Source organism: Alexandromys fortis, unplaced genomic scaffold (assembly GCF_014885135.2).
Source record: "Alexandromys fortis isolate MF-2015 unplaced genomic scaffold, M_Fortis_MF-2015_v1.1 scaffold_71, whole genome shotgun sequence".
NCBI classification, from domain to species: domain Eukaryota; kingdom Metazoa; phylum Chordata; class Mammalia; order Rodentia; family Cricetidae; genus Alexandromys; species Alexandromys fortis.
In genome coordinates this window covers 5178046-5192510 of record NW_026067954.1, presented here as the reverse complement: position 1 = coordinate 5192510, position 14465 = coordinate 5178046, and the positions used below count along the sequence as shown (strand labels likewise).

Sequence of the window (14465 nt, the reverse complement as noted above, 5' to 3'; positions counted from 1 at the left end):
GCCTACCAGCAAGGTTTCAGCATGTCTGACTCCATGGCTTCTTTCCTGACTCTGCCTTCCTTCTCCCAGCATTCAGTTTAGGTTTCCCCACCTAGCTCTGTTTTACCCTATCAGGCCAAGCCAGTTTTTTTCTTTCTTATTTTTTTAAAGATTTATTTATTTATTATATATACAACTTTCTGCCTCCATGTATACCCACACACCAGAGGAGGGCGCCAGATCTCATTACAGATGGTTTGGAGCCACCATGTGGTTGCTGGGAATTGAACTCAGGACCTCTGGAAGAGCAGACAGTGCTCTTAACCACTGAGCCATCTCTCCAGCCCCAAACCAGTTTCTTTATTAACCAATGGTATCTACAACAAACAGAGGGGAATCCCACATGGCACATGGTGATTTTACACATACATATATAAAATACATATATGTAATTTTATATTTTATACATATATAAAGTATATATAAATATATGATGGTGTAGTGTGACTGAGGATAATACCTATGGCCTCCACACCAGTACACACCAACATATGTACTGACATACACTCATACAACATACACACATGCCCACAAATTAATTAATCAATTTTTAGAATGAAAATGAAAGTGGCCCATGAGCCAATTCCTGAAAGTTAGACTCTAGAGTCTAGGACAGTGATTCTCAACCTTCCTAGTGCCACGACCCTTTAATACAGTTCCCCATGTTGTGGTGACCCCAACCAGAAAATTACTTTTGTTGCTACTTCATAACTAGAACTTTGCTCCTGTTATGAATAATGATGTAAATATCTAAAATGCAACCCGTGAGAATCACGACCTACAAGTAGAGAACTGCTGGTCTAGAGCCAGGCAAAGGTTCTGACTAAACCATAGCTCCTCCCCTCCAGTCTTCTCCCGCAAATATATACCCATTTTAGACCAGGGAGATGTATGGACTGTCAGAGGGGCGGGAAACACATGCCAAGAGCACAGCCTAGCATTTATGAGTCCCTAAGGTTGAGCCCCTTGACCCTTAGCACAAAAGAAAAGAAGAGGAAGAGGGGGTAGAAGGGAGGAGAGGAAGACAGGGGGAGGGAGACCGCAAGGTAAGTTTGTGTGTTTTAGGGCAGTCTCTGCTAAATTGTTAAAGTATATATAGTGTATATATATAATATATATTCTATATATTTCCCTCATTGCGCTCACCAAATCCTTAGTTATATTTATTTAGCTACTAGGTGACTTACACACTAGGATAAAAGCTCCCAAAATCTGGTGTCACGTGCAGCACAAAAGAGGTCCTCTCAACAGATACTCAGTAAAGGAAGAACTTTGACCCCCATCTTGACAAGAATCATTCAAATGCTACAACACAAACACAGAGCCTCTTCGAGTTTGTGCTACAAGCCCAAGATGAACCAGCAGTGACATAGCCATACGGAGCCAAAGCCCAAGATGAAGCACAGTAACATCACCATACGGAGCCAAAGCCCAGGATGAACCAGCAGTGGCATCACCATACAGAGCCAAAGTCTGTGCTGCCCAGCACTCCGGGACTGCGCAATCAGTGACATGGCAGAAGTACAGAGATCCAGCCCACATGGTGGCACATGCCTGCAGTCCTAGGGCAGAAATATCTGAAATTCAAGTTATCACTGGCTATATAGGGAGTTGGGGGCTAGCCTAAGCTACAAGAAACCCTGTCTCAAAAAACACAAAGGAGTCTGGCACCTCCCAGACTGGAATGAATGTTGTAGGTGAAAAACCAGGGATAGAGCAGATTATTTTGTTTAGAAAATTTGAAATTTAGAGTCTATCATGTAAAGCATAGGGTATGCAAGGGTAGGGGTGAGGGGAAGAGGACACAGTTTGGATCGCATTCAGCAAGGCAGTTTTGAATAAGAAGTCCTTGGAGAGCAAGCATCCCCTGGGTGAGGAACACCAGGCAAAAGGCTCTTTATGACTCTTTTGCTCTTTTTATGATGGTTGGCAAGGGTGCGGGCAATTCTGGATCCTCTGCCATCAACTGGACACCTTGTCGCGGTTTTGTATTTCTTTTTTTTTTTTTTTTTGATATGACAAGGCTTTGCTGTGTAGCTCAGGTTGCCTATCAACCCAAGCTGTCCTGCCTCAGCTGTAATTATAAGCATGTGCCACCAACCCAGCTACACTGAACTGCTTAACCCAGACGATTCTAAGCTTTCTGTTGAGAGAAGTAATGCTGAAATGTACACTCTAACGCCTACAGCCAAATCCCTTCCTAAACACGCCCAACAGTTCCCCTGCCCCTGTAAGGACCAACACCTTCTCCCACAGGAAGCCATGGCGGCGAGGCTTTTCCTAATTTGCTGAATTTGAGAAGTAAAGAATTACAATCTTTACTTCTCAGTTCCTTGTCGGGGTGAACTGTTGTGGATCTTTTGTTTCTCAAGACAGGGGTTCTCTCTATAGCCCTAGCTGTCCCGGAACTCATTCTGTAGACCAGGCTGGCCTCAAACTCAGAGATCCACCTGCCTTTGCCTCCTGAGTGCAGGGATTAAAGGCGTGCACCACCACTGCCCAGTGGGGGTCTTTTGCAAAGAATTTGGTTTTATATTGACTTCCTTCGTTACTGGTGTTGGGAGGTGGTACGCAGTGCCACAGTCTATGCAGAACTCAGAGGACAACCTCTGGGAGTCAGTTCTCTCCTTCCGCCACAAGGGTCCTGCTTGGCAGCAAGCGCCTTGTTTGCTTCTCCTGAGGCAGGGTTTGGACTCACTGTGGAGCCCAAGTTGCTCTGAACTCACAGAGATCCTTCTTCCTCATCCTCTGGAGTGCAGGGGTTGTGGCATAAACCACCACTATTTTAGTTTTAATTTGAATTTTTAAATTTGAATTTTATGAGTGAGGTAAAACATTTTTTCCCTGTTCTTAGAATTCACTTTCATTCTCTTTTGAGAATTAGGGCGATCACTCTTAAGTCAGGATAAGGAAACAGGAGGGGAGAGCAAATGAGCTTCTGCTCCAAGGAGACACCCAGCATCCTCACGCCACATCTGTCTGTCCCTCAAGGACCCCACTGGGCTTTAGGTGAGCTTCTACTTGCCCAGCTTCTAGAGCAGCCCCATACACAGGCACCACCTCCACCTTCTCTCAGACAAGTGGTCCTGATTGGTGGAGGCAAGTGCCACTCAGACATTGCCGCTGCTGTTGCTTTAATTTTGGTATTTTTTCATCATGAGCTACTTACTTCCCACCATGTTAAAGAATTAGGTATAATGTCTACTGAAGGGCTTTTTGCACCCGTTGAACTTTCAACCAATCCCAGTTCCTCTCACCCTAGTCCGAGTCTCACCCTTACCCCTGTTCAAAACACTTGTCTTTCCACTGGGCTTCCTAGAAGAGCAGATGACTGAATACATGACAGACTCTAGGGCCATCTGGCTACAACATCCGCTGTGCCATTGATCTCAGGGTCATTCCGCTGATCTGACTGACTAGGTGACCTCCTCCTTCATCCATCACCACTCTGTGAGCCTCTCCTAAAGACTCACAGACAGGGAAGAGGACTACCTTCCCCATAGAGGAGAACCGCTCTTCAGTCAAGGACATCGGAGTAGCTGTTTTCCTCCAGTAAAACCTCTACACAACTGTCAGGGTGCACATGACTTCACCACTATTTCTTGGGGTGCACTCAGAAGTTTTTCTTAACTTACAGAATATTGTATTTTTTTGCAATGAATACCTCGATTTTAAAAAGAAAGGAAGGAAGAATAGGGGGGGGGAGAAGCCATAACCTCAGAAAACATAAAACACTGGGTTACTCAAAAGACTTGCTTTATAACATGCTAATATTTTTGTAGCAGTCCTAGAAATCCTGGAACGCGACCTGTAGACCAGGCTGGCCTTGAACTCACAGAGATTCACCTGCCTCCATTTTATGTTGGCATTACCAACATTACGATTTTGAGCTCCAAAGAGATTTTAACTAAACAGAGTAGTGCCTCCAGAGGGAACACTGGACCAAAGGATGATTCATATGCAAGGCCAAGCAGAGGGAGAAAGCCTGAGATCCCAGCTTTGCTCAGAATGGTGTGCCACTTCAGATGTGAATTACCTGCTGCTGGAATTTTCCATTTAATATACCTCAGCTATAACTCACCATAAGTAACTCAAAACGAGAAACTGTGGCTAAAGAAAAATTCTGTAGTGTTCAATAAATACAAGAGAGGAAACTGTTGCCGCGGTGTTTTGACTTGCATTTGTTGCTCAGCAGCACCAACCTGGGTTCATTCGTGAGCTGCTGGACGAAGCGTTACAAGCATGACCACGTAGGAATACGGGTCCACGCTTAGCCCCGCAACGGCCATTTCGGAACTAGTGATGGGAGAGACAACAGGATAGTTATCTGGGCACTGCTGTATGAAGTTCCCTGGTTCTCAGCTGAGACTAAACCTATCTGTTCAGAAGGTGAGGCATCACTGGCTGCTGTTCAGTTTCTTAATGGGGTCGACTCAAGCAAACATGTCTGACCTGTGGCCCAGGGCTTCATGTGTCCCAAGATAGCTATGAACTCAGCCCAACACATTTGTGACAATATCGTCTTGCAATGTCAAAAGGATGGAAGATTGAAATTATCACAGTGGAGAGAGAGACATCTTATTGAACGGCACAGCAACAGGACTAGTCGGGCTGTCTATCATGTGTTTTCAGAATTAGACACCAAAAACCTTATGCATCTTAACATTATCTTTTATAGAAAGCTCTAGAAATCACAACTGTGTTTTAAATAGTTATTAGGGGCTGGGGATGTAGCTAAGTACCAGTTATTGAGAGACGAAGTTTTGGTATTTTAACTCAAGTATGAAACACTAAAGAGTGTACACGATGATCACAGTACATGAGTGTACCTTTCTGAGCGGGACACATAGGCTGTCGTGACGACAGGTGACATGGCTAGCGGAAACAATTCGTTATCTGACAAGTGACCCAAAGATACTGTGGTATGGATGGTGGAGGGTGATGGGCTCAGAGAGGCAGTAGTTGCGATGAGAGGCCACTGGAAGAATTTTTTTTTTTTTTGAGACAGGGTTTCTCCGCAGCTTTTGGTTCCGGTCCTGGAACTAGCTCTTGTAGACCAGGATGGCCTCAAACTCACAGAGATCCGCCTGCCTCTGCCTCCCAAGTGCTGGGATTAAAGGTGTGCGCCACCACCGCCCGGCCCACCATTTCTAACAAGAATGGCATGACTCAAATTATATTTTAAGAGTTCTCTGAATGACTTGGGATCTGGAAAACGGAAACTTCGAAGCAGAAGAACATAGAATGTTTGCCTGGGATGGCAGCTGAGCAGCAGCAGGCTTGGAGAAGAACCAGCGGAGGTGGGAATGAGGACCAAGGGTTCCTGGGGAAGGTAGGTCTCCACAGAAAGATGTGAGGAGGAAGGGTTCTGTGTGTTTGTTTTGGAACACAGTCTCACTATGCAGCCCAAGCTGGCCAGGAACTCAAGATCCTGAACCTCAACTTCCCAAGTATTGGTGTAACAGTTGCACATACCACACCTGACTGGGAAAGTACCCCATACCCTGGAGCATTTGAAAGGGAAACGGGGGAGTAGGTTCTCCAGACAAAGAAGGAAATAAGGTAAACAAGGAAAAAATGACTATGATACTATCCAGGAAAACCAAGAACAAAGAAGTGGTCACAGATACGCAGCTCTGAGTAAATAATCCTCTTGTGGTCTAAGAGTGTGGGCAGTGACAGTGGTTTTTTTTCTCTTTCTTCCTTATGGAAACAGTGTGGTCCTGGCTGACCTCAAACTCATAGAGACCCATCTGCCTCTGCCTCCTGAGTGCCAGAAATATATATGTGAAGAAATGGTATTTAACAACAAAGACTCTAAGTGAAGAAAATATTATATGTTAATTATGTATAACATGGGAACTTCTGTAACTTTTAATTCTTTTTCTAAATAAAAAGTTAAAAGTAGGGTCATGATTTTATAGGGAAGTGGGAATGGCGGCAGAAGAGGGCTTAGGCCTCCGTTACAGCCGTCATCGGTAGACAGTGCCCTGAGTGGCTCCATCAAGAAATGGTAAGCAGGGGCCAGAGCAGAGGTTTCCAACCTGTGGGTCTCAACCCCACAGGGATCGCATGTCAGATATCCTGCATATCAGGTATTTTCATTACAATTTGCAACAGTAGCAAAGTTACAATTTTGAAGACGCAATGAAAAAATTTGTGGTTGGGGGTCACCACAACATGAGGAACTGTGTTAAACAGTCGCAGCATTGGGAAGATTGAGAACCACTGAGCTCGAGAGGTGGTTCAGTGGCTAAGAGCACTGGCTGCTCTCCTGCAGGACCAGGGTTCAGCTCCCAGCACTCACATTGCAGCCGACAACCCCTAACTCCTGTTCCCGGATCCTACACTCTCTTCTGGCCTCCTCAGGCACTGTCAAGACATGGCATGTACACACACACATGCAAGCAAAACTCCCATACACATCAAATAAAACTAAAAGTGCCATCTGGACACAGCAGTGCACTTCTATAGACCCAGCTACTCAGGGGGGTGATGCCAAGAGTTTGAGATCAGCCTGGACAACACAGCAGAATTCCACGTGAGGGAGGGAAGGTACCAGTAACTACGGAGAGAAAGAGCTAAGATTTTCGGTAATGGTGAGGAAAGCCTATGGGGTTAGATTGGGCACGCTGTTACTATACTTTTTTTTTTAAAGTATTTGCCTTGATCAGGCAAAACCCTCTATCCCAAATTTTGTCATGGATTTATTTTTTTTCTCCCTTATCATTCTTACTAAATTTTTTAAATAAAATAAGAAATTTTTGTTTGTTTATTTTTGGTTTTGGTTTTTCAAGACAGGGTTTCTCTGAGTTCCAGGGGGTCTCAACAGCCTCTTCTGACCTCTGATGGTACCAAACATGCCCAATGGTACACATATATACATTCAGGCGAAACATAAAAACTTTTTTTAAAAAATCTAAAATTTTTTTCATTTTTCTTTTTAATTAGAGCTGTGTGTTACAGCACATGGCAAGCCAAGGCAAGATTGCAAGTTTGAGACTCTAGCAGCTCAAAAAAAAAAAATAGAGAAACATCCTAAATGTAGTGCAAAATACCACCTGGAGTCAATATGCAGCAGCTGGTATAGGAGAAGGAAGGCAAGGCAAACTCCACAGACTCCAAAGCATACATTATTCAGAAGAGCCTTGAGCAAGCCCAGCACTGCACCGGGGTGGGCGCCACTCTAGGGCCAAAGGTTTGGAACAGAGGAACAGCTGTGGGCTGATAGCTGGGTAATGAGCTAATTAGGAAGGGACCCAAACTTCCTCTGGACAATCTCCAGGTAGAGTGAGGGGTCCCACCCAAGGCAGGAGTAGGCTGCTGATCGTGACTGGGAGGCTATTCCAGACCCAGAGCCGTGGGCCCAGGAAAGCCGCCCTTCAGGCACGGGCGGGACCTCGTGCTCAAATGAGGCTCCTGGACACCCCCTTGGGTGAGAGGATGTGATTCTCTCTGTCTCTTCTGGAACTGGTTCTACAGTCGCCTGTGCATGCCCACGGCGGAAAGGCACTTTTGTCTGAGCACACCCTCATCTGAAGAGTGCCATCTCGCATCTGTGCTGAAGCTCTGGAAACCACGTCACTGACAATTGTCTCCTTCTGGTGTGGAACCATCAAAGTTAACCAAGATAAATCGCAGAGCACTGCCTACCCAACTGCCCCCCACCCATGTCATGAGCCCCCTAGAGACCACCAGGGGCTGTATGCAAAAGCTAAGAGCCTCTACTGTGAGCTCGAGTTTGGGCTCTCTGTCCCTCTGCACAGTGGTTGGATTAGGGAGAGCACCATTGAGCTCTGTTATGGCAGGGAGGAGTAAAGGACAGGGCGGTAGGGAAATTCGGGATTCAGATGAGGGTTGCACTCCTGACTGGACAGGAGTGGGGTGGCAGGAGTCTTGTCAAACAAAGACTGGCAATTGACAACCTATATACAAGTTAGATAAGCTATTCTTAATGTGCTGGAGCACCTAGTACTTGTTTGTCCTAATTCTGATTGGTCCCCTGCAGGGTACAGTCTGTGGCTTTTCCTGGTTGTTGTAAAGGTGAGGCCTAGTCCCAGGAGTGCTAGTCTGCAGCCTGTCATGGCTGCACTGAGGTTAAGTTAGGCCTCTTCAGCCATGAGAAGGGATACAAGCTGAAGAGTGTGCACAGATAACAAGGCAAACCTCATCAGGGCTGATCCCAGAGATTCCTATTGTGCCTCTTGGATCTCATTCTGCAGCCCAAGATGGCCTGGAATTCATGACACAGCCTGTTAAACCTTCAACTTACGAAAGGAATCCCCCTGCCTCGGCCTCCTAGCCACTGAGATTATAGGCATGAGCCACCATGGCTGAGTTCTTGTTTTCGAAACTACTAACGATGGAGCTGAAGAGGTGGCTCCGATTTTAAGAGCAATTGCTGCTTTTACAGACAACACAGGTTCAGTTCCCAGCCCTCACAACCACCCATAATTCTAGTTCCAGAGGCTCCAGTGACCTCTTTTCTGCCCTCCTGGAAAGTGTATACTCATGGTGCTTCTACATGCAGGGAGAACACTCATACACATAAATCTGCAAATACACTTCTTGAATACTGATTACTTCCCTGTAAAGCAGACCTACCAAAAGGTTCCCTTATGTGTTTCTGTTTATTTTTCATTTATTTGTTTTTTGGGTGGGGGGGGGGGGGCATGCAGGATGCCACAGTATACACGTGGAAACCAGAGGAGAACTTGTGAGCTGCCATGTAAGTGCTGGGAATTGAGCCTGGGTCCTCTGGAAGACCAGCCAGTGTTGTGTTATTATTTTGATTTGTTTTGTCCTTAACTGCTGAGCCATCTCTCCAGGCCACAGAAGCTATCTCTCCAGGCCACAGAAGACAACTTGTCGGACTTGGTTTTCTCCTCCCACTGTGTGGGTTCCAGGGATCAAACTCGGGTTGTCAGGCTTGACGGCAACTGCCTTTACCCACCGAACCGTCTCACTAGCTCAAAAGGTTCCTTTAAATAAATGTTTTCATAGGACATTTGAATAAAATGAGTGCGTCGGCTAAATTTTCAGGAGCAGCATTGAATTTGATCATGAGTCTCTCAGCTTCGGCCTGTTCCTCTCTGAAGCCGGTGATGGCTACTTACTTCCTGGTTGTCTCCTTGGTCCCTGCCTTTCCCTGTCCCCTTCCTCCTCCTTAAATCAGGCATCCAGCAAATGCTGTTACTGCCACTCTTCTTCCTGTAGCCCTGGCTGCTCTATAACTAGCTCTTGTAGACCAGGCTGGCCTCAGATTCACAGAGATCCCCCTGCCTCTGCCTCCCGAGTGCTAGGATTAAAGGTGTGAGGTTCCATGCCTGGTTACTGTCTCTTTTGTTTAACTTTAATTTTTTTTTTTATTTTAAAGCAAGCATGCCACAGCATATGTGTGGAGGTCAGAGGTCAACTTGTGGGAGTTGGTTCTGTTCTTCCATCATGTGGGCCCAGGGGATTGGATTCAGTTCCCTGGACTTCACTGCATGTGCTTTACTCACAGAGCCATCTTGGCCCCCAAAGTGCTTACTCTTCGACTTATCTCTTCATCCTTTCTCCTGAGTAACTGTCCCTAATGTCCTTTGTCACTTGTGCCAATAGTAACAACAGCTAACAATTACAAGGTACAAGTCACTGCGCTCAACTCTATAATTTAATCTCACAAGGCTCTCGTGGAAGAGACCGGCATTATTTCCACTATTATATACAGAAAAAAAAAAAGGCAAAAACAGAAGCTTTGGGACTTAAGCAACCTGCACAAAGTCACCAAGCTAGTGACACAAGGTAGCCTCAGAGGCCCTGCTGACAGCCTTGGATGCCATGCTGCTCCATGCACTGTCCCAGGGCACCCTCTCCCAAGGAACAGAGGGGTCTCTTGCCAGCTGGTCACTGTTGACCAGCAAACACTAGAGGACTTGCTGACAGGTTTGCAATGTCCAAAATGTTAGAATACTCCCAAACTCTGATAGCTGACACCCTGTCCTCTCGCCTGGAAAACACTCCTCTGACAGGACGTCCTCAATACTCATCAACCTAGCCCGGAGCTGCGGGGCAAGCCTGGAGCTGCGGGGCGAGCCCGGAGCTGCGGGGCAAGCCTGGAGGTGTGGGCGACCCTGGAGCTGTGGGGTGAGCCTAGAGCTGTGGGGTGAGCCTGGAGCTGTGGAGTGAGCCTGGAGCTGTGGAGTGAGCCCGGAGCTGCGGGGCAAGCCAGGAGCTGCAGGGCGAGCCTGGAGCTGCGGGGTGAGCATGGAGCTGTGGAGTGAGCCTGGAGCTGCGGGGTGATCCTGGAGCTGAGGGGTGAGCCTGGAGCTGTGGGGTGAGCATGGAGCTGAGGGGTGAGCCTGGAGCTGTGGGGCAAACCTGGAGGTGTGGGCGACCCTGGAGCTGTGGGACAAGCCTGGAACTGCCGGGCAAACCTGAAGTTGCAGGGTGAGCCTGAAACTATAGGGCGAGCTTGGACTTTCCAAGAGAGGCCTGGGGCAGAGAGAGCTTTGTACTCAGGCCTCTACAGGTGTGACACCTGACTAAATATTGTTCATTGTCACTTCTGCCTCCACAAACCAGTTCCTCCTGCTGACTTCCTCCTTCAGGACACCCCCCCACCACCTCATTCTCCAGTTCCCCTTCCACAAAAGCTCTAGGCCCGCAGCTGACTAACCTAGCCTATGGCTTTAATTTTATCTATCTCTGTGGTTTCTATATCTGCCTCCCTTCCCAGTCCATGACCTCCACCCTGGAACAGACTTCTCGATTCAGTTTTCTTGGCACCAGATAACTACTCTCCATTCCCAGGACCCTAGCTCCCCTATATTCCTGACAGAGTCCGGCTGTATAGCCCAGTTTAGCCTCGAACGTTCAATCCTCCTGCCTCAGACTCCTGGAATTATAGACGTGTGCTGCCACAGTCAGCCCTCCCCTATATATTCTTGAGGTCAAACACCTACAGCCTGGGGACTGGAGAGATGGCTCAGAGGTTAAGAGAATTGTCTGCTCTTCCAAAGGTCCTGAGTTCAATTCCCAGCAACCACATGGTGGCTCACAATCATCTGTAATGGAGTCTGGTGTCCTCTTCTGGCCTGCAGGCATACACACAGACAGAATATTGTATACATAATAAATAAATATTTTTTTAAAAAAACACCTACAGCCAAAACCTTCCCTCTCAACCAAAAAGAAAAAAGAAAAAAGAAAAAAAGGCCAGACAGTACTGATACACGCCTTTAATCCCAGCACTTGGGAGGCAGAGGCAGGCAGATCTCTATGAGCTTGTGATCAGCCTGGTCTACAGAACTAATTCCAGGACAGCCAGGGCTATACAGAGAAACCAATCTTGAAAAACCAAAAGAAAAAAAAAAGGCACCTTCCCTTTCTACCTCCCTCCCTCAGGAGATGTCTATTGTTCCAGCAAAGCTGGTGACAGACTGAACCCCAGCAAATGCCACACCTGCCAGAGGGCACTTCATTTTCAGTCTACGGGCACTGGTGTTTCGCCTGCATGCTTATCTGTGTGAGCCGTCAGATGCCCTGGAATTGGAGTTACAGGCAGCTCTGAGATGCCATGTGGGTCCTGGGAATTGAACCCAGGCCCCAGTGCTCCTAACTGCTGAGCCATCTCTCCAAGAGAGCACTTTATATAGTGCAAATATTTATTAAACCCAGGGAGTCAGTGCCTGCTTATGTTTTCAAACTTTTCTGCCTCATCCAGTCACAAGTGTCTCATCCATGAAACACAGTCACTGTTCCAACCTCAACTCGGTCAAGTCTTTGTCCCTGTTCCCTAAAAAGCATGACTCCTTGGCAAGTGCCTTTCTTCTAACAGCTCCCTCTGTGCCTTTTCTCCCAGGTCCTGATGCCCTACGAGTCCCATGTGCCTCAACTGAGGTATACACAATGCAAGCATGCAAGTCCCATCTGCCTCAACTGAGGTATACACAATGCAAGCATGCAAGCTGATGCTGAGGATTTCACTGACGGTCAGATCTTGTCTACCTGCCAAGAACTCCTGACCTGCTGCAGGAGAAAGAAAGACTCTCACGAACACGGTGGCCTGACATGTCCCACACGCACTGGAGAGACTGGCTCACTCTCAATGCCACCCCCCTGGAGACACGTGGGGGAGCAGTTAGTTCATGCAGAGCTCTGGGCCACTATTCATCAGCTCTAGGGCCTTGAGAATGTTGCTTAAACGCCGTCACTCAGTTTCCTCATCAGCAAAATACCACGGTGAGTCAGTTCCCTCCAAGGGTAACTGGGAGGTTTAGCATTTAAAGAATCTAATAATCCGCACAGGAAACAATACAGTCATTTTCATTATTACAACTGCAGGAACTAGAGATGGACAACACCTTGGCAAAGTGTTACTGGAACCGCAGGTAGCTTTTGAAAGCAGACCAGAAACCCCACCCCCACGCATACATCACCACCACCACCACCACCACCACCACCACCACCACCACCACCATCACTACCCCTAGACCTTCACCCAGGTCTCAACTCAGACTCCACTCTGCCCCTCTTCCTATCCATTCCTGTCAGGATGCCCATGGGACTGCTGGAGGCTGCCAAGGGCTTCTAAGGATGACGGCACAGCCTCCCGGGTGCTGGGATGGTAGGTGTGAGCCAACAGCGTCCAGCTCTGGGTTTTTAGATGACTTAGAAGAAAAGGAAAGAAACCATGGCTCTTACTGCTGGGTTCTGGGACTGGTGGAGAAGGGTCCTGGGTCCTTAACTGAACGCAAGCTAAGATATCCAGAGTCGAAGGGCAACCGCAATCTCTTCCTGAACACTTTGACTAAAGCCTGCTCCAGGGCCAGATGTGCTGCAGGCATCCCCGGGACTGTGCGAACACACCATCCGCATAAGCCTCTGTACCTCAACTGTTGGTCAAAAAATAATCACTCTACTGTGAATGTATATAGGTCTGTCCTTTTTCCCACAGTATAAAAAGTCTGGAGATTCACCAGGCTTCCTATGAGGACCAAGTAGAAGGTTGCTAACCCTTGTAACGCTAACCCAGCCCTTTGCCTTCCCGTCAGGGCCCCAAAAGGACCTCACAACCTCAAGCAAAAGGAACACGATGGGCTCTAACTGTCGTCGCTGGGGCCACAGCAGAAGAATGGTGTGGTAGGCAACTCTTAGCTTAAAGGAGGAACAGTCAGGGTCCTAGAAAAAGGTCTAGGTCAGCTTCTTACCCTGCCTTAAAACTACAACGGTGCTTCCTCCAAGGGGAAAATTGACCCTTGGAGGGTAGGTAGTTACAGGGTAACGGTATGAGAAAAGGATGTCTAAATGAAGCGGGAAGAAGACCTGGTACCTAGGAACTACCAGCTCTCACACGCGCGATGGCTTTCCGGGGGTGCTCTGGGGCCTGGGAGAGAAATCAGAAAACGGGACTGCCAGGCAGGGCAAAGCTCCAGCCGAGAACCCCAGCGTGATTGCTCACACGCCCATGTCCCGGTTCTCCCAGGTCTGCAGGACTCAGCACCGCGGGGGCCTGCCGGCTCCCTCCTTTCGGGCTTCAGTTTTCAAGCGTGAGAACCAGGGGTGACGTCAGGTCCCAGGTGTTCTGGGGAGGGCGCGCTCCGGACTCAGCGCGGCCCGGGGAACAGATTCGCCGGGTAGAGGCGCACACCCTGAGCTCGCTCCCGCGTGCGCTCACTCACCCAGAAGTTTGCCTTGAACAGCGAGCCCGTCATGCCGGCGCCGAGGGCTGGACGCGGAGGACAGCGGGTGGCGGCGGAGGACAGCGGGTGGCGGCGGAGGACAGCGGGTGGCGGCGGAGGACTGCGGGCCGAATCACGCCGGGAACTGCGACCGTCAGGGCCAAGGTCCGGGCGCGACTTCGGAGTTCCACTGTCGCTCCGGGAAGCCGCCCCGGGTCCTAAGCCACGCCCGATTGCGCTCACCCCGCGCCCCGCCCGCGCCACGCACCTGCAGAGGGCAGCCCGCCCTGGCCCTAGGGCGCGGCTGCTCAGGCAGCTCCGCCGGGGGCTGCCAGTCTGAACCCCGTCCTGTAGGACCCCTGAACGACTGTCAGAACCGGTCCTTCTCCCTCCGGAAGCCCACCCCGGGCTCTTCCCACCAGGTTCTCTCGGTCTCCTATTTGCTTATGGTACCGATGCTACAACGAATGTAGAACACGCACCGCCCTAGTGACTTCAGGTTTTAGTCTAAAATGCCAAGAAAAATGCATTACCGATGTTTCCCGTCAACTCTACATCCTAACCTGAACTCAGTTAAGAACCCTTCTCCACCACCAGTCTTACCCATCGGTAAGAGCTGGGCTGCTTCCCTCGCCCACCCGACAGACTCCAAGGAAAAAGGAGGCTCACACCTGTAAATCCAGTACTGAGGAAACAGACTGGAAAGTGTGCGTTTCAAATCCAGCCTGGGCTACAGTGTTAAGGAGACCTTGCCTCGTAAAC

General features: G+C 48.6%; 1 protein-coding gene across 1 annotated transcript in view; it reads right to left on the bottom strand.

Moving 5' to 3' along the window:
• Positions 1 to 13925, bottom strand: part of Pstpip2 (proline-serine-threonine phosphatase interacting protein 2) — a 71034-nt gene extending 57109 nt beyond the window's left edge. Inside the window, exon 1 of the mRNA XM_050151695.1 lies at positions 13704 to 13925. Within this exon, the coding sequence (XP_050007652.1) occupies positions 13704 to 13736 (33 nt within the window). The 5' untranslated portion in view covers positions 13737 to 13925. The remainder of the gene's footprint in view (positions 1 to 13703) is intronic.
• Between the last annotated feature and the right edge of the window lie 540 nt (positions 13926 to 14465).